We start from the raw sequence: 22,439 nt of genomic DNA, 5'->3' as shown, positions 1-22,439 counted from the left end.
AACGTCATGTGACAGCAACATGATGCCACGAGTTTCGCACCCATGATCTAAAGGGTTTGATTCCAAATCTTACAACAAGACTTTAGGGTGCAACACCCTAAAGGAAGGAATAAGAGCTACCTGCCTCCTGTTTGCAACTCCTTCAGTACCTGCAAAACTACACTGCCAAAATGTGCTGGCCAATCAAGCAAATCTGGGGAACGAGGGTGCAGGTCTCCTCACTCCAAAATGACCATATAAGGCAGGGGTTGTCAGGGGAAATTTCACCCTGAGCTAATGAGGTCTTAGACCGACGGCTTTTCCAAACAACATATCTTCAAGAAAGCGAAAGTAAGATCCAGTAACAAGTTCTAATTAAAACAAACTTTAATACAAAAATAAGAAAATAGAAATAAAACAAATCTATCTAATTGTTACATTTTGGCAAGAGCAGTTTGTTGCCCACCTTCTTGGCAGACGAACAGAAGATCAAAAGAAAGAAGTCTCTGGAATGTGTGGTGTATTAGAAACGTGTTAAGCATGCGCAGTAAATCATTGCTGATAAGGACCTATGACCTGCGCAGTAACTTATCAGTTCGGCTAGCAAACAATTAACGCAGTGATAGGGGTCCCCAAACTTGGCAACTTTAAGACTTGTGGACTTCAAATCCCAGAATTCCCCAGTCAGCAGAATTCTGGAAGTTGAAGTCCATAAGTCTTAAAGTTGCCAAGTTTGAAGATCTCTGATATAAGGGATTGTTGTTCTGGGCCACATTTTGCTGACTTTTTGCAGGTTTTTAAAGGCGGTTGGACGCAATCGTTATTCCCATTCTTGCCTTACTGCCGTGCAAAAATAAATACATGAATAACTTTTAGTCTTTGGGAAATAGGTTGACTCTTTGGGGAGATTTATCCTGTTACAATAGGGGCGCGGTGGCTCAGTGGCTAAGATGCTGAGCTTGCCGATCAGAAAGGTCGGCAGTTCGAATCCCTAGCGCTGCGTAACAGAGCGAGCTCCCGTTACTCATCCCAGCTTCTGCCAACCTAGCAGTTCGACAGCACATAAAAATGCAAGTAGAAAAATAGGGACCACCTTTGGTGGGAAGGTAACAGTGCTCCGTGCGCCTTTGGCATTTAGTCATGCCGGCCACATGACCACGGAGACGTCTTCGGACAGCGCTGGCTCTTCGGCTTTGAAACGGAGATGAGCACGGCCCCCTAGAGTCAGGAACAACCAGCACACATGTGTGAGGGGAACCTTTACCTTTATCCTGTTATAAGGCATATATCTACCTTCCCCTGCAAATTAGATGTCAAAACTATTAGATCCCACAGAACTTGTGGCTAAATTGCTACCATTCCTTCTATTCTGCCTGCATTCCCTTCCCCCTTAGGGGTTCTTGGAACTGATCTAACAATATGGGAAATCTAGCCAATGAGTAAAATGACCAGCCGATCCCATCTTTGAAGCTCTTAACTGCAACCCCAAATAAATAAGCTTGTTCATGTGTGATGCTGCTTCTCATTTCTCCTGCCAGCTTGCATCATGTATATGTGAGTACCTGTATTTGCAGAAAGCTGCTTTCTTCTTTCTTTCCATTCTCTTTCTGATGCACGCAATAGACCCCCCTTTTCCTGCTCAGTAGGAGTTCTGGGTCTTACAATCCCTGCAGAGTTGATTATTCCAAGTCAGGAAAGGTTGCATTGTGTCTTCCCTGGACAAACCCACCTTTGGCTACCGGAAGGTTATCTTTCCTGCAGTCTCTCCAGAGATGCTCTTGTTCTTTGAGGAAGGCTATAGCTTGAAGGTGCAGCACATGCTTTGCATGGAGAAGGTCAGTCCTGGATGTTGGTTTTTTTTTTAGGGGTGTGTGTTTGTGTGTGAAAAATCCCTCTTAGGCAACCTGCTGCTAACTGGACCGTGGTGTGACTCCGTTTAAGGTCATTGTGTTCCTGCTTTAGCATCCTTCGGTAGGCGCTTCCCTCTGTTGCTGCTCTTGTCGTGACCGCCTTTACCGAAGCCTCAGTATAGTAGCTGCTCTTTGGTGGCTAAGTAGGGCAGAGTCTGGAGAGATCCCTTGGTTCCCAAAGTTCTCCCGCCCTCGAAAGATGTTGCGTTGCATCATCTTTCATCCCTGACAGACCTCTCTCTGCCTGCAGAAGTCCAGGAGATGGAAGAGCAAGCGCGAGGGGACCGAGGCCAGCAGCCGGCCCATCAAAGCAGCTGGCAAAGTCATCGTCCAGGACATCTCCTGCCTGCTCCCCGTCCATAAATCCTTAGGGGAGATGTATATGTGAGTACCTGCACAGTTTGCCTCGCTCCATGGTGGCACGGCGGTTCGAATGCGGTATTGCAGTCTGCTCACTGCCAGGAGTTCGATCCTGACCGGCTTGAGGTTGACTCAGCCTTCCAAATATATCTTCTGGGATAAAATGGAATGAGGGCTGTAAAGCACTGTGAAGCGGTATATAAGTCTAAGTGCTGTTGTTATCGCTGTTGTTACTTTTGGAGAGAGGCAGTCCCGGCCACCTCATCCTAGCGGGAAGAAGAGGGGAATCACAGGGGGATTGTACTCTGAAATTTAGGGGTGCCAAGAATTTTATCTGCCTGAGGACCAAGCATTTGGCTTCTGCTCAGAAGATTGACTTCTTAAAGTGCCCCATAGCCCCCAGAAAGCGAAGGCCTAGGGAAGAACAACACAACAGAGTCCCCCCCCCCCCCCGAATGCTCTTTTCTTGGATTGGTACATGTTGCCCACCCTTACGGAAATCCTCTCCCCTTTTCGTTTTATTATAAATTTTCAACAAACAGCTTGCCCCGCAGTCCCTGATGTGACTGATAGGCTGTCCACATGATATAAGCCATAATGCATCTTGCATGAACAAGAATTGGCTGGACTCACTCAGAGATAAAGGTTCCCTTCGCACATATGTGCTAGTCGTTCCTGACTCCAGGGGGCGGCGCTCATCTCCATTTCACTCCCCGAGGTTGGTTTTGGTTTTGGTTTTCAATAGACTCGGTCAGTGATGGCAAACCTTTTCGGCACCGAGTGTCGAAACCGGAACGTGTGCGTGTGCACCAGAAACCCCAAACCCAGCTGGCCGGTGCGCATGTGTGTGCTGGCCAGCTGGTCTTCGGGTTTCCAGCACACACATGCACACTGGCCTGCTGGTCTTTGTGTACCCCAGAGCACCGGAAATCAGAAGGCTACCTGGCCAGCACGCACATGCCTGTTTTTGGCCATTTTTCAGGCTTGTTTTTTGGCCAAAAACAGCTGGGAAACGGCCCAAGAAATCCCAAAAACGGCCCCAAAAATGGGCTGAAAACAGCCAGAAAAATGGCCTGCTTTTAAGCCATTTTCTGGTGCCTGCGAAGACCAGCTGCCTGATGCCCATGTGCATGCCAGAAACCAGAAGAGCAGCTGGCGATGGCGCTCATGCCCACAGAGAGGACTCTGCTTGCCATAGGTTCGCCATCACGGGACTAGGTGCTGGGAAATGAAGGTTCTCCACCTGGCACCTCGGGGTCCTGCAGAGGAGAACATCCCTCAGCCACCCCTCTTCTCTTTCAGACTAAACGTGGTGGACATTCAGGAGACCTGCCAGAAGAACGCTGCCTCCGCCTTGACAGTGGGACGCCGAGACCTCTTGCAGGTGCTGCTTCTTCTCCACCGCTCTACAGCAGGAGTCCCCAATCCCCGGGGAGCGACTGTGGCAAGAGGCAGGCGAACGCACGCAGCTCCATTTTTGCGAGTGGTGGGGACTCACACGGGCACGTGAAGCCCCACAAACGGAGCTTCACCTACGCGCGTGAGTCCCCGCTGCTCACAAAAACAGAGCTGCAGGGTCACACTTCTGACATTTACACGGAGCCATTTCCTCTCCCTCCTCCCCATTAGTCCGCAAAGCCAGAAAGGTTGGGGACCCCTGCTGTACAGGACTGCCTGGAGACCCCCTACGGCTGAGAGGGAGAGGTGTCACTGAAACAGGAGACCATGGTTTAAAAGAAAAGTCCCTTCTCCCTCACCTCTTCCTCCTGCCTCCCACCAAGAGCCCTCACCTCCTGGGTATTTTGCTCTTCTCAGACTCCCCTGCCTTCCGGCCCCAGCTTCCTCTTGCAAGGGGCTTGTCCGATTCAGGGATTTGAGAATAGAGATGGATAGAACATTTAGTTCCTTTTTACACCGCCCCCCCTCCGTGGTTCTTAAGTGAAACACTGCAATCATTAAGTGAACCACACAGTCATTAACGGAATCCAGCTTTCCCCATTGGTTGCATATTGGAAGCTAGCTGGGATGGTCCCAATTGGTGATCCTGGGACCTCGGGACGTTATAATTGCAAACACCTGCCAATGGCCAATCCCCCAAGTTTTGATTGTGTGACTGGCAGTGTTGTTGAAGCGTGTGGACCAATTGTAACTTGGATCAATTGCTAAATGAACGGTTGTAAGTGGAGGACTGCCTTGTATAACCCAACCCCCAAACAACAAAGGCTCCACCATCCCCAGAAGAGCCACGGTGGCGCAGTGGTTAGAGTGCAGTACTGCAGGCTACTTCTGCTGACTGCCGGCTGCCTGCAATTTGGCAGTTCAAATCCCACCAGGCTCAAGGTTGGCTCAGCCTCCCGTCCTTCCGAGGTGGGTAAAATGAGGAGCCAGATTGTTGGGGGCAAATAGGCTGACTCTGTAAACCGCTTAGAGAGGACTGTGAAGCACAGTAAAGCAGTATATAAGTCTAAGTGCTATTGCTTAGCATAGATATAGTGGCTTTTGAGTAGATTGGATCACATCCACCCTTCCTTCCTTCCTTCCTTCCTTCCTTCAGGTTGGCTCAGAATTCCGTCCTTCCGAGGTGGATAAAATGAGGAGCCAGATTGTTGTGGGCAAATAGGCTGACTCTATAAACCGCTTAGAGAGGGCTGTAAAGCAGAGTAAAGCAGTATATAAGTCTAAGTGGTATTGCTACCTACCTTCCTTCCTTCCTTCCTTCCTTCCTTCCTTCCTTCCTTCCTTCCTTCCTTCCTGTTAGAATGCAGTATTGCAGGCTAACTGCCCACTGCCAGGAGTTCGATTCTCACTGGGTCAAGAGGTTGACTCAGCCTTCCATTCTTCTGAGGTATGTAAAATGAGGGGCCAGATTGTTGGGGGCAAATAGGCTGACTCTGTAAACCACTTAGAGAGGGCTGTCAAAGTACTGTGAAGCGGTATATAAGTCTTAATTGCTACTGCTATTGTCTAGCGAATCGTATCTGCTGTAAGCCGCCTGAGGCTTCAACCTACAGCCGCCTGTCTCTGACCCAGCCTTCTCTTCCAGGTGTGGTCCCTGGCCACGGTGGCGACCGATCTCTGCCTGGATCCCAACCCCGACCCAGACTTGGAGACCCCCTGGGCCCAGCACCCTTTCGGCCGGCAGCTCCTGGAGTCTCTGTAAGGAGGCAGTGAGAAGGGAAACATTGGAGGGCGGCCCAGCGGCTGCCCTGCCCGCTTGTCGTGGAGATCTTCCCGGTGTTGGCTTCTTGGGTCACTTCCTAGGAAGTTGGGTGGGCCCTCCTACCGAGAAAGGAAAAAGGGGGATCCGTTCTGCTCTGGCATTCCAAAGTTGTGTAACTGTAACCGTATTAACCTACCGTATTTTTCGGAATATAAGATGCACCAAGGTTTTGAAGAGGCAAATTAAAAAAAAAGTTTTTGCACTCTGCAAACCTCCCCAAAACGGCCAGGTTTTCGCGAAAACGGGCATGAATAGCATTTAGGGGGCTGACAGAGTGTTCCTGGCGGGGTGAGGGGAGGGAGGAAACGAGCCAAAAGCAGCCTGTTTTTAGCAAAAACGGACCCATTTTTTGTAAAAAAAAAAAAAAAAGAAGAAGAGGCATGAATAACCTTTAGGAAGCTTATAGAGTGCTCCTGTGGGCTGGGGGGTGGGTGGGTAAAATTGAGCAAAAAACGGCCTGTTTTCCGCTCATTTCTGCCCTCCCCAGCCCCCAGGAGCTCTCTGAAAGCCTCCTAAAGGCAACGCATGGCCATTTGGGTGAAAGGGGCGGGGCTTTGGGAGGCTAAAAATGCTGTATTGAGTGTATAAGACGCACCCAGATTTTCACCCTTTTTTTGAGGGAAAAAGCGTCTTATACTCCGAAAAATACGGTACTCGGAAATGCCAAGCTGCAACCTTTTATTAATACGAAGCACGATTGGGATTCTTTACAAGGGGGAGGTTTCCAAACTTTTTCAGGCTGTGCATTAATACGGCTTGCAACAGTTCATTTAATGACCGTTTCAAGTTACAAGGGCACTTAGGAAAGTGACTTATGACCGTTTTTTACGCCTAAAACCGTCGCAGCATCCCCATGGTCACATGATCAAACTTCACAGGCTTGGCAACTGACTCGTATTTATGACGGTTGCAGTGTCCCAGGGCCACATGGGGTCCCTTTTGCGACCTTCTGACAAGCAAAGCCAATGGGGGGAGCCGGATTCACTTAACGACCGTGTTACAACGTAGCAACTGCGGTCATTCACTTAACGGTGGCAAGAAAGATCATAAAATGGGGCAGAGCTCATTTAACAAATGTCTCGTTTAACAACAGAAATGTTGGGATCAATTGTTGACGTAAACCGAGGACTGCCTGTCATATTTGTGTATTGTGTATGTGTGTCCTAGATTAAGAGGCAGGTTTCACGATAGAAGATTGCACTGAAGGGAACTTTGTTTTAGTCTCTCGCAGAACCCCTAAAGCCGTGATGGCAAACCTATCACACACGTGCCACAGGTGGCAGGTGGAGCCCTCTCTGCAGACACAGTCACCCAGCTCAGTGCCCCCGCGCATGGGCACGCTCCTTCTGCCGACCAGCTGGGTTTCGGGTCTCTGCCACGCATACATGAGACACCCCCGGCACCCCCTTTTTGATCCCAGGAGGCTTTAGGGAGGCCTGCTGGGCCCAGAGTGGGTTGTGGAGGGTCGAGCATGCATGCGCAGGGGTGTAGGGGGCGCGCAGGAGATGTTGCACGCTCATTGCATTATGGGTGGGCCACGCACACGCTCGCTGTCACAAGTGCGTAAGCGCTTTCAGCATGCGAGGAGAAAAAGGTTAGGCATCACTGCCCTAAAGGCGTGTCTCCCAGCCCTCCCGCCACCCTGCATAACACACAATTTCATCTAAATTCCCCTTTAGAGCCTCTGGACAAGCAGCAACAAGAGGGTCTGCTGGGCATGTTTCTTCATGTTTTGATCTGTGTCCTCCCAGGCTCTTTAACCCGACCTTTGCACCTCAGGTGTACCTTGTGGTACTTAGGAAATACTGAACTTTGGCCCATTTTGTGGACAAAAATATAGAACAAAGCTGCTATTAGGCATAGAAATTCAGCTTCTTGGAACTCTTTGTGTTCCAAGCTTTTAAAAATGGCTGAAAATTTTGCAAGTGCAGTTAGGGATAATAATGGACACAAATTCTGATTAATAAGAGGAAAATACTGTTTCTTTTCTTCCCCACAATATTGTACCCTTAAGCCAAGGCTTGGATTCACTGAGAAATGTGTTAATAGAAACAATTACTAGTGTTATGTTTCCATGTTTTTGTCTGTATTACGGAAGTCTCTCAGAGTAGCCCCAAAGCAAGATGGGCAGCCAATAAATGAGATGGATGGACAGATGGGTGGATGGATGGAAGGATGGGTGGGTGGAAGGTGGATGGATGGATGGATTGGATAAATGGATGGATGGATGGATGGATAGATGATAGATAGATAGATAGATAGATAGATAGATAGATAGATGATAGATAGATAGATAGATAGATAGATAGATAGATAGATAGATAGATAGATAGATACCATAGATGGATGGGTGGATGGATAGACAGACAGACAGACACAGTGGATGGATGGATGGATGGATGGATGAGTGATAGATAGATAGAGAGAGATATATATACCATAAATGGATGGATGGATGATAGACAGACAGACAGACACAGTAGATGGATGGATGGATGGATGGAGATAGGTAGGTAGGTAGGTAGGTAGGTAGGTAGGTAGGTAGATAAATAGATACCATGGATGGATGATAGACAGACAGACAGACAGACAGACACAGTAGATGGATGGTTGGATGGATGATTGATAGATGGATGGATGGATGGATGGATGGATGGATGGATGGATAGATAGATAGATAGATAGATAGATAGATAGATAGATAGATAGATAGATACCATAGATTGATGGATGGATGATAGACAGACAGACAGACAGACACAGTGGATGGGTGGATGGATGAAGGATGGATGATAGATAGATAGATGATAGATAGATAGGTAGATAGATGATAGATAGATAAAGAGATGGATGATAGATGATGGATGGATAAATAGGAAGACAGACGGATGGGTGGGTGGGTGGTAGGTAGATAGATATCAAGCCTTCCTCTTCTGGGGAGCGATCAAGTTAGATCCATCTTCCTTCCTGCCCTAAATATGAGCTGAAAGATAGTAAATTACAGGCAGAAAGCGGTGAGTCCAGGCAATATTCTCCACTGTTACATTTAGCAGTTGCGTTTACTTTTGTCATCAGCAGATAGAAAACCCAGCCCCTTTGTTCCAAATTGTAACCCGTAACTAGCTCAAAGCTATTTCTTCCTTCTTCTTCTTCTTCTTTCCCTCTGCAGGTTGGCACACTACTGCCAGCTCCACGATGTGCAGACCTTGGCAATGCTGTGCAGCGTCTTTGAGACCCAATCCAGACCGCAGGGAATCCCGAACCCCGCAGGCCTGGCTCCTCAGCACCCTTCCAGCCACAGTCGATACGTACGAGCTGATTTGCATTCTTTCTCTTTTTCCCTCCCAGCCCTTTGGGGAGAGATTCTGATGAGATTCCCCCTTGTTTTGCCCCCAACAGCCCAGCTTTACCTCCTCTGGATCTTGTTCCAGCATGTCAGATCCTGGACTGAGCACCAGCAGCTGGAACACAGGTAGGCACACCTCTGCCACCTGGGCAGTCATCCTGGAGGGCTTCTCCTTCCTGGTTTTCGGCATCACAAAGATTCACCACCTTTGGGGGGTGCTGTAACTGCTTTGAGTACCTCTATTGCAGGGGTGTCCAAACTTGGGAACTTTAAGACTTGTGGACTTCAACTCCCAGAATTCCCCAGCCAGCAGAGCTGGCTGGGGAATTCTGAGAGTTGAAATCCACAAGTCTTAAAGTTCCCAAGTTTGGACACCCCTGCTCTATTGTCTTATGACTAGGTTTGGCATTTTTGGAACGGAGAGATGGCATTCAGTTAAAGGCATTGCAGCTTAATTTAGCTAAAGGGTTCATTAGTCCCGTTATCCCAAAAGTGCTTTTTCAGGAGGCAACTGGAAAAAAGAAAAGTCCATTTATCTCCTAAAAATGCACCTTTGGGATAACCATGACCTGGATGACTGAGAATCTCTGCAGACTTCTAGCTGTACAATTTGGGATGAGCACCCTTGGAATGGTGTGGGAGTATGAACAGATTTCCAGAGGGAAAAAATTGCAGGCTACAGGAACCATTTGCACCACTCAGGTGACCCTGAGGACACAGAAAAACCTCCAGGTGGCCTCAATGACCCTCTAAAAGGATGCAAATGACCAGCTGTCTGCAAGGAATATACATCCTTCTCTTCCCCACCATCCAGTCAGAGCTGAAGAAATTTCTTGGACGAGAAGCGAAACGTCTTCAAAAGAAAAAAACCAGAAAGTCCAGTTGCTTCCTGAAAAAGCCCCTTTGGGGCAACCATGACCTGGATGGCTGAGAATCTTTATAGACTATCAGTCCCATTAGCAATTAATTGATTAGGGTATATCTGTCCACAGTTGCCAAAGTGCAAAGATGTTTTGGGATAAGCAACTCATGCCACTTAGTAGGTACCATCCTGGAAGCAAGAAGGGTTCTTTGGAAGAAATGCTCGCTGCCGTCAAGAAATATTTTTTTAAAAAGCAACCTGCCGAGTCAGGAAGAGGAGGAATCACCTGTTGATTGCCTAAAATGCACTCCTGAATTACGTAGAAACACTTCCTTAGAAACAACTCCATCCAGTTCTCGTCACCATTTTACAAAAGAAGATGTTGAGACTTTGGAAAAAGTGCAGAGAAGAGCAGTCAAGATAATTAAAGGCACGGGGACTAAAACACATGAAGAATGGTTTCAGGAATTGTGTATGGCTAGTCTAGAGGAGGGCTCTCCAACCTTGGCAACTTTAAGACTGGCAGACTTCAACTCCCAGAATTCCCCAGCCAGCTGGGAGTTGAAGTCTGCCAGGCTCTAGAGCAGTGTTTCTCAATCTTGGCAACTTGAAGATGTCTGGATTTCAACTCCCAGAATTCCCCAGCCAGCGAATGCTGGCTGGGGAATTCTGGGAGTTGAAGTCCAGACACCTTCAAGTTGCCAAGATTGAGAAACACTGCTCTAGAGAAAAGAAGGACTGGGGTGACATGATAGCAATGTTCCAATATTTAAGCGGCTGCCACAGAGAAGAGAGGCTCAACCTATTTGCCAAAGCACCAGAGGGCAGGAAAAGAAAGAATGGATGGAAACTAATCAAGGAGAAAAGCAACCTAGAACTAAGGAGAAACTTCCTAACAGTGAGAACAATGAACCAGTGTAACATCTTGACACCAGAAGTTGTAGGTGCTTCATCACTGGAGGTTTTTAAGAAGAGACTGGACAGCCACTTGTCTGAAATGGTATTGGGTCTTTTGCTTGAGCAGAGGGTTGGACTGGAAGACCTCCAAGGTCCCTTCCAGCTCTATTCTGAATTAAATTTGGAACTTGTTAAAGAGAGATCCAACTTGGAACTCAGGAGAAATTTCCTAACCGTAAGACCATTTAATCAGTGGAACAGTTTAACTCCCAGAATTGTTGGTGCTCCATTGCTGGAAGTTTTCAAGAAGAGATTAGACATTCATTTGTCCCGGATGGTATAATGTCTCTTCCTTGAGCAGGGGGTTGGAGTAGATGACCTCCAAGGTCCTGTCCAGCCCTAGCATTCTATGTTGATCTGTTTTCATAGGAAACATGTCCTGCCTTTAAGACTGAGCCTTTTATTTGGACTTCCATAGTCACTAAATGCTAAAAGGGCAGGGTCATGACTTTTGGCCCAGGCATGTTTGCTGCTGGGCTGGGAGGGAGATTCTCTTGCTGGTACCACCCTCACTACGATCAGCTAAATCAGCTTTTGACTTTTGTAGCCAGCAAAGACATGGAACACACGCTAGGCTGGGCCGAATCTTCGCCTGACGACTTTCGCCTTGGGAACTTGACGTATGCCGATCCCCGGGACCGAGAAAGAGACCAGCATGACAGGAACAAAAGGTGGGTGGGGCCAGTCACCGACCACTTCCTGGCTGGATGGAGACAAGGGGCCATGATGGAGAGCCCTCCGCCACTCCAACCTCTTTGGGATGTTGTAAAGATCTGCAGTTTAAATATGATTTGAGGACTGGAGTGGGCAACTATAGTGACCTTACGACCTATGGACTTCAGCATGGCTGACTTGGGACTTCTGGGAGTTGAAGTTCACAAGTTGCTATAGATACCCATCCCTCCTTTAGGCTGTCTCATGCCTTCAGATGAGTTTTGGGTTTCACGAGGAGCTTGGATAATTTATGGGAACATCTTAAACTACTTAGGAAGCAGAGTTTGAGCTTAATTTGGTTTATTTGAAGGTAGACACTCTAGAAAGAGCTTGTCTTGCTTTTCTGATCCTCTTCTCCACATAATTCACATTTAAAATATCATTACTTTGAGTGCTCTTGCGTAGAGGCATTTGCCTAAGCAGGAAGATTTTCAATTGTCCAAGAAAGGGTTGAAGAGCTGAGAATTTATAGTTGGCAATCGGTAAATTCTTTACCTTTACGCTGCATCTACATTTTTGCAAACCAATCAGATAAAAATTGCCCACTTGTTTACACAATGATGGTAACCCAGATCTCACCCCGGTCCAGTTATTGTTTTAATCACACGAGAAGATTCTCAATTCAAAGCTGGTTAAAAACAGCATAAAGACCAGATAACTGAAGAGGCTGAGCCTCTTATATATATCATTTGTTGAGAATATGATAGAAGATACTGGAAAAGATAATTAAAAACCAGATCTATGAACATCTAGACACAAATAAAGTTATAACTAGTAGCCAGCATGAGCTTGTTAAAAACAGATCATGCCAAACTAATCTTATTTCAATCTTTGACAAAGTAGATCACAACCTACTTCTTGGAAAGCTAGAAAAATGAGGGATAGAAAGTTATAGTTTTATTAGAGATTAAATGTATTGCAGTAGTGCAAAGACAGAACTGAAAATCATGCACCAAAATCCCTACTTCTTCACACACACCCCTTAACTGTCTCTCATTGCCCATCCCAGTGTAATCAATCTGGTTCAGGCAGGATGTTACAGCACTTAACTTTCATTTCCCCAAGCATTTCCCTTCCCCACAGTTCATGGCAGTCTTATCACCACACAGCAGCGAAGCACAAGCAAGCATAAGGTGCAGAGGTACATAATTGACCTTCAAAAGAACTTCGAATGCTTATAGCAGGGGTGTCCAAACTTGGGAACTTTAAGACTTGTGGACTTAGTCCACAAGTCTTAAAGTTCCCAAGTTTGGACACCCCTGGCTTATAGAAAGTGCTAAACCATTCATTTAGCAACTGTTTACGGTGGCACTGAAAAAAGTGATGACTTTTTTTTTAAATAAAACTTTTATTTTCAAACGCAAACACACAAAACACATAACATAAAAAACCTCTTCAACTACATGCAGTGCGTCGATTGGTTACAAGATTTTTCTGCGTCCTTTCCATAGTCATCGCTTGAGCTCTATCAAAAATCACTTATTGTCAATCAAATATCTTTGTATACATCATTATTGTACTTCATTTGTTTAATTATCACCATTGTTTCACCATTTTAAACAAGGTATTCCAAATATGTATCCATCTATACCATAATGATTCATTATATTATCTTCAATATATCCAATAATAAAGATTTTTTTTTGTATCCTATTCTAAATCATTCTATTATTTTAGCATCAATAACATTCTCTAACAATTTTCAATTCCATGTTTTTCCATTATTAGTATCATCAATCTAATATACATGTATACAAATTGTTATAATTGTTAAATATCCATTAAGCATAGCTATTATTACATCCTTTTTATATGAGGCATATTAAATTTGAAGTAAATTTATATTATGGCATTTCATTACATCACCCTGAAATCATCAATGATATTACATCTTTATATTCTATTCTATATAGAATTATTTATCTTTTATAAAAAGGCTTTTCAACACCATCTCCATCGTCTCACTTGCAGTTTATATAAAATTTCATATTATCAATCTAGTATATATAAATGCTTTATTATCATTATTGATCATTTATTTGACTATAGCTATTATTACTTTATCTTATACATAATACTCAAAGTTTAACTACATTTAACTAAATTTTATTGTGACATTTCATTTCATCATCCTGTATCCTTCCAGAAATAGTGCAGTCCAATATCTCTTGCCATTTGCAGAATCTATATTCTAAGTGTTTTCTTGATAAGTCTTATTTGGACGTCTCTTGACAACTTATTGACAACTTATTGTTCATTGGATATCTTAAAAGAATTCGAAACCCTCCATCTTTTCCTTTCATCTGCTTGACTTTTGTTATCACTGGTGCTTCTGCTGAAATTACTCTCATTGTTTCTGCCAAATTTTCTCCCCTATCTTCATCTATGTTTTGACATCTGAGATAGAGTTCCAGTTCATCAATCTCTCCTTTCCGTATTTCGCCCTTATAATTTCCCTCCACACTCAATTTGATGTCAATGTCAACAATTTTCTTATCACTTTCATATGTCTCTGCAATTTTTTTGAACTCTGTCCTCAAATTTCATCCTTGTTTTATAAGTATTCTCAACTCTTCCCTCTGTACTTTCTATATTTTGATATTTTGTATTTTGATCTATAAATTCAAGACTCTTTTCAAGTCTCTCTGTAGTTATGAAGAGTTTTTGAATTTCTAGCATAATTTTTTGCAATGTTAGTTCCTTTTCTTCTTCATATAGTGTCACTTTTCCAAGTTATAAACACTGCCTCTAAAACATCCAAGGCTTTTGCTAGGTTTCAAACAAATTCAGTGAAGTTTTTTCCACTGACCCTTTTAGTAAACCAAGCCAATAGCTTTGTAATATCAGATGTTGCCAAGCCTCTAGCCACTAGACGGCAGTGTTACATCTTTTCGCTCTGTTTTTGGCTCTTTTTTCTAAACTCCTGTTTTTCTCCAGGTTATAAAAAAAATGTTTAAAGATTGTGATCCAGCTGAGCCTTGCGAGGAAAGGGGCTTTTAATTCACAAACACAAAAAATGGGAAAAGTATAAAGGAAGAAGGGGAAAAAAAAGATCAGTCCAGTTTAAAAGTAAGAGGCATTTGTAAAAAGTCCATCCATAAAAAACAAACAAAATTACATTGAAAAAGATAACACAATAGTTTTAAACCAGGGTAAATTTGCTGCTTGTTTCCTTCTGTCTTCAATTTTATTTTAACTCTGAGTCTTTTGGGTTTTCTCTTCTCTAATAATAAAGATTTTTCTCACCATTTCGACACACTGTCTATCCTGTGCTGCTTCCGTTTCAGGGGCTTGTCCCAACCTTCTGCAGCCATATTGGCTGCTTCTCTTGTAGCCGGCAAAAAGAGCTTTTTCCTAGATCAATCAGGGGCTTTGCGACGCCCCTGAGATCAGCAGGACATGCCCTTCTCTATCACCGTTCCTTCAGAACGGTTTAGATCCAAAAAGGATCGTCCAGCAACAGAGATATCGGCAGCAATCCTGGAGCCCCAAGATTGCATGTCGTGTCGTAGTGACGTCAAGTCCCGCCTAAACCAAAAGTGATGACTTATGACCGGTCCTTGCACCTAAGATCATCACAGCATCCCCTCGGTCATGTGATCAAAATTCAGACTCTTGGCACTTACAGCCGTTCCAGTGTCACATGACCATCGTTTGCAGCCAGCTTCCAACAAGAAAAGTCAATGGGGGAAGTTGGTTTCACTTAACAACTACGTACTTCACTTAATTGCAGTGATTCACTTAAACAACCATGGCGAAAAGGTCGTAAAATCAGGTGCAACGCAATAAATGTCTCATTTAATAGCAGAAATTTGGAGCCCAATTGTGATCCTGAGTTGAGGACTACCTATATAACATTCATTGCAGCAACTGGCAGGTTTTAGAATTAAATAGTTTTTCAAAAGCCCAACTCATAAAGCTCCTAAATAAAAATACAGGTAGTCCTCGGCTTTCGGCCACAATTGGGCCCAACATTTCTGTTGTTAACTGAGACATTTGTTAAGTGGGTTTTGTCCCATCCTACAACCTTTCTTGTCACAGTTGTTAAGTGTATCACTGCAATTGATAAGTCGGTAACCTGGTTGTTAAGCGAATCAGGCTTCCCCATTGACTTTGCTTGTCAGAAGGTCTCAAAAGTGGATCACCTGGCCTTGGTACACGGCAACGGTCGTAAGTATGAACCGGTTGCCAAGCATCTGAATTTTGATCCCGTGAGCGCAGGGGGATGCAGCAAAGATTGTAACTGTGAAAAAACGGTCATAAGTCACTTTTTTCAGTGCCATTGTAACTTTGAATAGTTCACTAAATGAATTGTTGTAAGTCGAGGACTAATTGTATAAGCAAGTCCATAAAAAGCTCATAGAATATAATAGAATAGAATAGAATAGAATAGAATAGAATAGAATAATGAAATAAGAATGGAAATAGAATAGAATAGAAATAGAATAGAATAATGAAATAAGAATGGAAATAGAGTAGAATAGAAATAGAATAGAAATAGAATAAAATAATGAAATAAGAATAGAAAGGAATAGAATAGAATAATGAAATAAGAATGGAAATAAAATAGAATAGAATAATGAAATAAGAATAGAAAAGAATAGCATAGAATAATGAAATAAGAATAGAAATAGAATAATGAAATAAGAATAGAAATAGAACAGAACAGAATAGAATAATGAAATAAGAATAGAAATAGAATAGAGTAATGAAATAAGAATGGAAATAGAATAGAAATAGAATAGAATAATGAAATAAGAATGGAAATAGAATAGAACAGAATAGAATAATGAAATAAGAATGGAAATAGAATAGAATAATGAAATAAGAATAGAAATAGAATAGAATAATGAAATAAGAATAGAAATAGAATAGAACAGAACAGAATAAAATAATGAAATAAGAATGGAAATAGAATAGAATAATGAAATAAGAATGGGAATAGAACAGAACAGAATAATGAAATAAGAATGGAAATAGAGTAGAAAAGAAAAGAATAGACTAGAAATAGAATAGAATAATGAAATAAGAATAGAAACAGAATAGGAATAGAATAGAATAGAATAGAAAAGAGCCCCTTCAGTTGTGCAGCAGGACAGAAACCGGTCAAGGAGAAAACTAGGCCAGGGTAGCCCTAGAAACCCCATCAGGGACCTAAAGGCCCATTTCTGGATCTCATCCTCCAGGCTTCTGGACCCTGCCAACACGCAGCAGTTTGACGACTTTAAAAAGTGCTACGGAGAAATCCTGTATCGCTGGGGCCTGCGAGAGAAACGTGCCGAGGTCCTCAAGTTTGTTTCCTGCCCCCCCGAGCCTCATAAAGGAATTGGTGAGTTGACGCCTCGGGGTCTCCACTAGGTAGTCCTCTTCTATTAAGGGGTCTTTTCCCTCCTCAAGGGAAAAGAAGGCCCCGGCAGTTCCAATTCAGCGGCCTGGAATACAGCATCCAGTTTTGGTCACCACACTATAAAAAAGATGTTGAGACTCTAGAAAGAGTGCAGAGGAGAGCAACCAAGATGATTAGGGGACTGGAGGCTAAAACATATGAAGAACGGTTGCAGGAACTAGGCATGGCTAGTCTAGTGAAGAGAAGGACCAGGGGAGACAGGGTAGCAGTCTTCCAATATCTCAGGGGCTGCCACAGAGAGCAGGGGGTCAAGCTATTCTCCAAAGCACCCGAAGGCAAGACAAGGAATAATGGATGGAAACTGATCAAGGGGAGGTTCAATCTGGAAATAAGGAGAAATTTCCTAACAGTGAGAACAATTAATCAGTGGGACATCTTTGGAAGTTGTGGGAGCTTCATCCCTGGAGGTTTTTAAGAAGAGACAGCACTGCCCTCTGTCAGAAATAGTGCAGGGTCCCCTGCTTGGGTGGGGGGTGGGTGGACTAGATGACCTACAAGGTCCCTTCCAACTCTGTTAAAACTGCCATTGGGAGTCCACCTTGACCCTCTTCCTACAATACCAAAGGCTCCAAGTTTCTTGGTCTCATTGCTCCCTGGAAAAAACAACCCTTCCTCTTGTGACTGCATTCTGCCTGAGAGAAGGTCCTCTTTTAGGTTCAGATGCAGGAAAGAGCAGGCCAGAGGAGGGCTCAGGTGCAGCTGTTTTGCATTGGAGCTCTGTGGGAAGGGGGGGGTTCCTTCTGACTCTGAACTGTCTGCCATGAAACCAGGAAAGCTATGGGGGTCTCCCCCCCCCCCCAATTTCCTTACTCTGAAAACTTTCCGATGGCAGCATCCGTTTGGTGCTCCATTCCAGGCAGGATGCCAGAATTCAGATTGCCTGACCCGGAGGCATCTCTACTTGCCGGCCTTGTGGAGTGGCATCAGAACCAGCCACCGTGAAGTTGTGCCATGGGCTCTGCTCCCTTTTCCTTTCCCCTGGAGATATTTCTTAGGATTTTTTTTTCTCTAGCTCCAAATATATTTGGGGCTTTGAAAGTCTAGCCTTCGTTCCGTCGAAACAAAGAGCCAGCGGGCCCTTTTAACCAGGTTTTATTGAATAAACCCTATTGGCCTGACCCGCACAGTGCTTGGCCACAGAGCAACAGGGGAAGAAAGAGAATAGGAACTCTGGCAGGTTGCTAGTTTCTCCGCAGCAGCACTGGGGAGTCGTCGGAAACAAGTAATTGCTCCATCTGTAAGGATTGCCTCTCCTAGCTTAAGAAAGTGAAGGCGCTTGAAACGGAGTATTTCAAAAGGAAGCTTTTATTAAGTAGAATGGCAGCCATTGAATTCAAAGCAACGTCCGAATCCCCTTAGGCAACACAAGTGGAATTAAAGCTGTAGAGACCCCTCCCATTAGTCAGAGTGCAGATTTTAGCCAATACACAAGTGTGAAAACGTTTCCTTTACCAGCTGCCCTGAGAGCCGAATAAACATACGTTCCCGTGGCTATCTTCCGTTAGACATTAAAGTGAACCGTCCCACGTGGCCATCATAAACATTCCCCCCAAAAGGTGATGGGATCTCGAGGCGCTTCGGCACCAGGAAACCACTTGTAAAGTGTCAGTTGTCACAGGCACTGCCAATAAATCGACTCCTCCCAACTGAATGGCAGTGTCACTTTTAGGGATCTGACACCATCGTAGCTATTTTACACCATTCATGCTTCAAATCCTCTTGCACTGTCACTCTCTTGCACTTAATGCACGTAGTGACTACGGGGCTTCACAGTTTAAGGATTGGTATTCTATTATAGCTAGGCCATGCTGTCTTTTGTTCGTGTGCAACTGACAGATCGCGTGCCAAATTGTGATTTTAATATAGATTTTATTCATTGTTTATTATTTCATTCTAGATTTTCTTAAAAAACTGGATATTCCTTGAGTGTTTTTAACTTGCTGGGGTCTTTGACTGCAATAAACACTGACTTGACCTGAACCCCAACTGCAGTATTTCCTGTTGTTGGAGAGCATCTGGCCTGGGGAGATGCTTCCTTTTTGTCGGGGGGGGGGGGGCGAGGATTGGTGGATTCAAGCTAGGCCAAAAAGGTGTCCTGAAAGCCTATCCCTCAAAGGGGAAGCGGTCACTGAGCTCACGCAACCTCTGGCCTTGCTGAAAGTGGGAGAAAAAGCAAGCAGTTTCCTTCTTCAGATGTTGGAATGTGTGAACTGTTTCTCTCCAAAGCCCAGCCCTTTGTCAAGATCAGGGAAATTGTGCTGCCCCAGCAGTATACAGCTAGTGTAGGAATTAAGAACGGTCTCCTTTAAGCTGATGTGTTTGACCCCTCCCTTGGGCTCAGCCTGGTCACCGCTTCTACCTGTAAGGTGGAGTTTGGGGAGAAAGATCTTGGCTCATTTAGCTTCGTGTCCCAGGCGTGGTTGCATTGCCGACAGGGCTGTCTGTGGTCGAGGGGAGTATGCGCACAGTCAGAATGGGGCAACTCGCCCCCGCCAATTTGCCACAGGGCAACTCGCGATGGCTAATTCCCCATGGGGCGAACATGCCGCGGAACAATTCAACAATTCATTATTTAGTTGTCCCACAGCAAGTTGTCCTACACCCTGCAGAGTCGCCGGGTGTGAGTTGGGCAGCTATATACAGATTAACAGACTGGAGGTCATCTAGTCCTACCCCCTGCCGAAGCAAGAGACCCTACACCAGTGATGGCAAACCTTTTTTGGCTTGCGTGCCATAAGGAGGGGGAGTGCAGGGGGGGCGTGCACTAGCGCGCCGCACCCATAATGCAACGCACGACACCCCCTCCCCATTGTGCATGCACATATGAGAGACGCTCCCCCCCCCATTTTTGCATGCTTTTTTCGCACTCCCCAGGCTCCAGAGGCTTTATAGGAGCCTGGGGAGGGCGAAAACAGCCACCTCCACCCCCCGGGAGGCCCTCCAGAGGCTTCAGGGACCTTCAGGATGCTTCCCTGAAGCTTCCAGAGGGCAAAAAAGGACCCCACAAGCAAACCGGAAGTCACTTCCGGTTTGCTCATAGGGTCGTTTTTTGTCCTCCGGAGACTTCAGGGACCTTCAGGAGGCTTCCCTGAAGCCTCCGGAGGACTAAAAATGGTTTGCTCATAGGGTCCTTTTTAGTCCTCTGGAGGGCTTAAACCGACCCTACGAACAAACCGGAAGTCCATTCCCAAACTTCTGGTTTGCCCATAGGGACGGGTTTTTGCGCTCCAGAGGCTTTGGGGAAGCCTCCGGAGGGGCCTCCGAGGGGGACGGGGGAGGCTCTTTTCGCCCTCCCCAGGCTCCTATAAAGCCTCTGGAGTCTGGGGAGGGCGAAAAATGGCTTTAAAAAAGGCTGAACTCAGCTGGTCAGTGTGCGCATGTGCGCTGGTCAGCTGACAGGACAACATCTCGCGCTCCCTGACAAATGGCTCTGCGTGCCCCCTGTGGCACGCATGCCATAGGTCCGCCATCCCGGCCCTACACCTTTTAATTCCTCCTTATTTCCAGGTTGAATCTCTCCTTGATCAGTTTCCATCCATCCTGGCTGTTCTTCTCTGCGCTCTTTCTAGGATCTCAACATCTTTTTTATAGCGTGGTGACCCAAACTGGATGCAGTACTCTAGGTGGGGTCTTACTAGGGCTTTATACAGTGGTCTTAGTACCTCCCTTGATCTTGATTGTATCCCTCTGTTAATGCAACTTAGGATTGTGTTGTCTTTTTTGGTTGCCGCTGCACACGGCTAACTCATACAAATGCTGTTTCAGAAGGAAAAGGAGGGATTGGCAGGGATTGTTTTCAAAGCACATTTGTATCGCTTTCCCTTTCTATGTTTGGGCCTTCCCCCCCCCCCCCTACTCATTTTACTTGGGCTTAATTGTGACACCCCCTCCAATTCACACCTCCTCTCTCTCTCTCTCTTGCTCCCCTGGCAGAGTTTGGCGTCTTCTGCAGCTACTGCCGCAGCGAGGTGCGCGGCATTCAGTGCGCCATCTGCAAAGGCTTTGCCTTCCAGTGCGCCATCTGCCACGTGGCCGTGCGGGGCTCTTCCAACTTCTGCCTGACCTGTGGCCACGGAGGGCACACCAGCCACATGATGGAGTGGTTCCGCACCCAGGAAGTCTGTCCCACGGGCTGCGGCTGCCACTGCTTGCTGGAGAGCACTTTCTGACTGGCCGTCTTCAGCGGCTGCTGACTTGGATCACTCCCAGGGACCTCCCCAAGGAAAGTCCCAGGTGGCTTCTGACACGGGTGGCCACTCTGGACGGAAGTGAGGTGCGGTGGCTGGCGGTTACGTAGCTTTTTGAAAATGCTCTGTGCTAGCCGAGCGGAAGAGAACGAAAGCTGAAGAACAACTTGGTAGGATGAAAAGGTCACAACAGAGGGACCACCACCACCACCACCCCAAAAAAAACCCACGTACTTCTGTTCGGTGAATTTGCAACATCAGTTGCTTCTTTGGACGGAGCTCTAAGGTGTTGATAATACATGAGGAGGTCAGAATGAACAAATAATTTTTACCAAGACACAGAAAAAGCCTTCAACTTTTGCTGTGTGGGATGCTTGAATGAATTAGCCTGTCCTTTGGGAAGAAGGGAGTGTCCGACTGCAGCACGGACCCTGGAGCAATCGGAGAGGCTTACCTGTCCTGTGGCCGGTGTTTACTTCCTTTCTCACCTGCCACTGCAAAATTACCTATTTTTTTCAAAGATGCTGAGCTGCAATTGCTTCCCTGGAATTGACTCGTTTGACAAATGTGGGAGCAGATTCTTTTAAAGCAAAAGAAGGGCTTGGATTCTGAAACAGCAGGGCCAATATTTGGCTTTGGGTTAACCGTTTCAGGACTGAGCTGTCTTGCGCTAGTGGTGCTGAAATGCACCGGAGCCTGATGGAAACTGAGGGGCGGGGAAGCCAGAAACCATAGAAATTCTTTGTGGCACCAGCAGGAATCTGGACTGAACCCCCTCCCGCTTTGGACTGGATCCTTTGGTGCCTGGACTTTGGTTTGCTGATCCTCTCTGAAGCATAGAGACCATGCCAGAGTTTCCTTCAACCGTGAAGCTGAAGAAGTGTATTTTTGTATATTCACCGAAGAATTAAGAAAGTTTTATGAAAAACATTCACATTCTGCAGCCTTTGAAATTATTGGAAAATTTGGGGGAAGATTTAAGCCCCGTCTCTCCCTCCCTCCCTCCCTCAACTCCAAAATTAGTTGCCTTTTGTTGCAAGTATTTATTTAATTCATTTATGATCTTTATCATTGCTGCTCCTTTCAGCAAACTGGTCCACGGGGCTCTTTCTGCATAGGAAGAGATACAAAAAGAGGTGAGAAGTGCCTTATTCTGACCAACAGGTGGCAGTAATGCCTGGAGTTGTGGACTGGCAGTAAACTTTGCACAGTGTCGAGAGCTGCCACACCTGTGTGGACACACACAGATTTCCTGCAGTAAGGAGTGAGACTGATTTGGAATAAAGCCTGGTTCCAGGGCCCCATCAAATAAAGGGTGCCTTGCATAGAATTTTGTAGGATGTCCAGGCGTTAGGCCTCTCCTTGCACCCTGGATTCCAAGGAGGAACTGCGGAGTACAGGGAGCCCTCAACTTACAACTGAGCCCAACATTTCCACTACTAGGCAAGACTGTTGTTAAGTGAGGTTTTGCTCCATTTTACAACCTTTTTTGCCACA

The 22,439-nt window shown here is 45.5% G+C and overlaps 1 protein-coding gene across 2 annotated transcripts in view; it reads left to right on the top strand.

The window, feature by feature from the left end:
- The window catches only part of WDR59 (WD repeat domain 59), a 76,043-nt gene extending 54,891 nt beyond the window's left edge, over positions 1–21,152 (top strand). The window contains exons 19-26 of one of the 2 annotated variants that reach the window (XM_081963013.1): positions 2,140–2,273; positions 3,552–3,633; positions 5,293–5,405; positions 8,639–8,777; positions 8,869–8,941; positions 11,182–11,305; positions 16,535–16,677; positions 20,689–21,152. In XM_081963013.1, the coding sequence (XP_081819139.1) occupies positions 2,140–2,273; positions 3,552–3,633; positions 5,293–5,405; positions 8,639–8,777; positions 8,869–8,941; positions 11,182–11,305; positions 16,535–16,677; positions 20,689–20,924 (1,044 nt within the window). In that variant the 3' untranslated portion in view covers positions 20,925–21,152. Of the gene's footprint in view, positions 1–2,121; positions 2,274–3,551; positions 3,634–5,292; positions 5,406–8,638; positions 8,778–8,868; positions 8,942–11,181; positions 11,306–16,534; positions 16,678–20,688 lie in introns of both variants that reach the window. The other variant, XM_081963012.1, reaches the window with a different exon arrangement.
- The last annotated feature ends 1,287 nt before the right edge of the window (positions 21,153–22,439 follow it).

The sequence above is a fragment of the Natrix helvetica genome (genome assembly GCF_964273705.1).
Source record: "Natrix helvetica genome assembly, chromosome: 10".
NCBI lineage: Eukaryota > Metazoa > Chordata > Lepidosauria > Squamata > Natricidae > Natrix > Natrix helvetica.
Note: the sequence above shows the minus strand (reverse complement) of the source record. Positions and strands in the feature narration are given on the sequence as shown.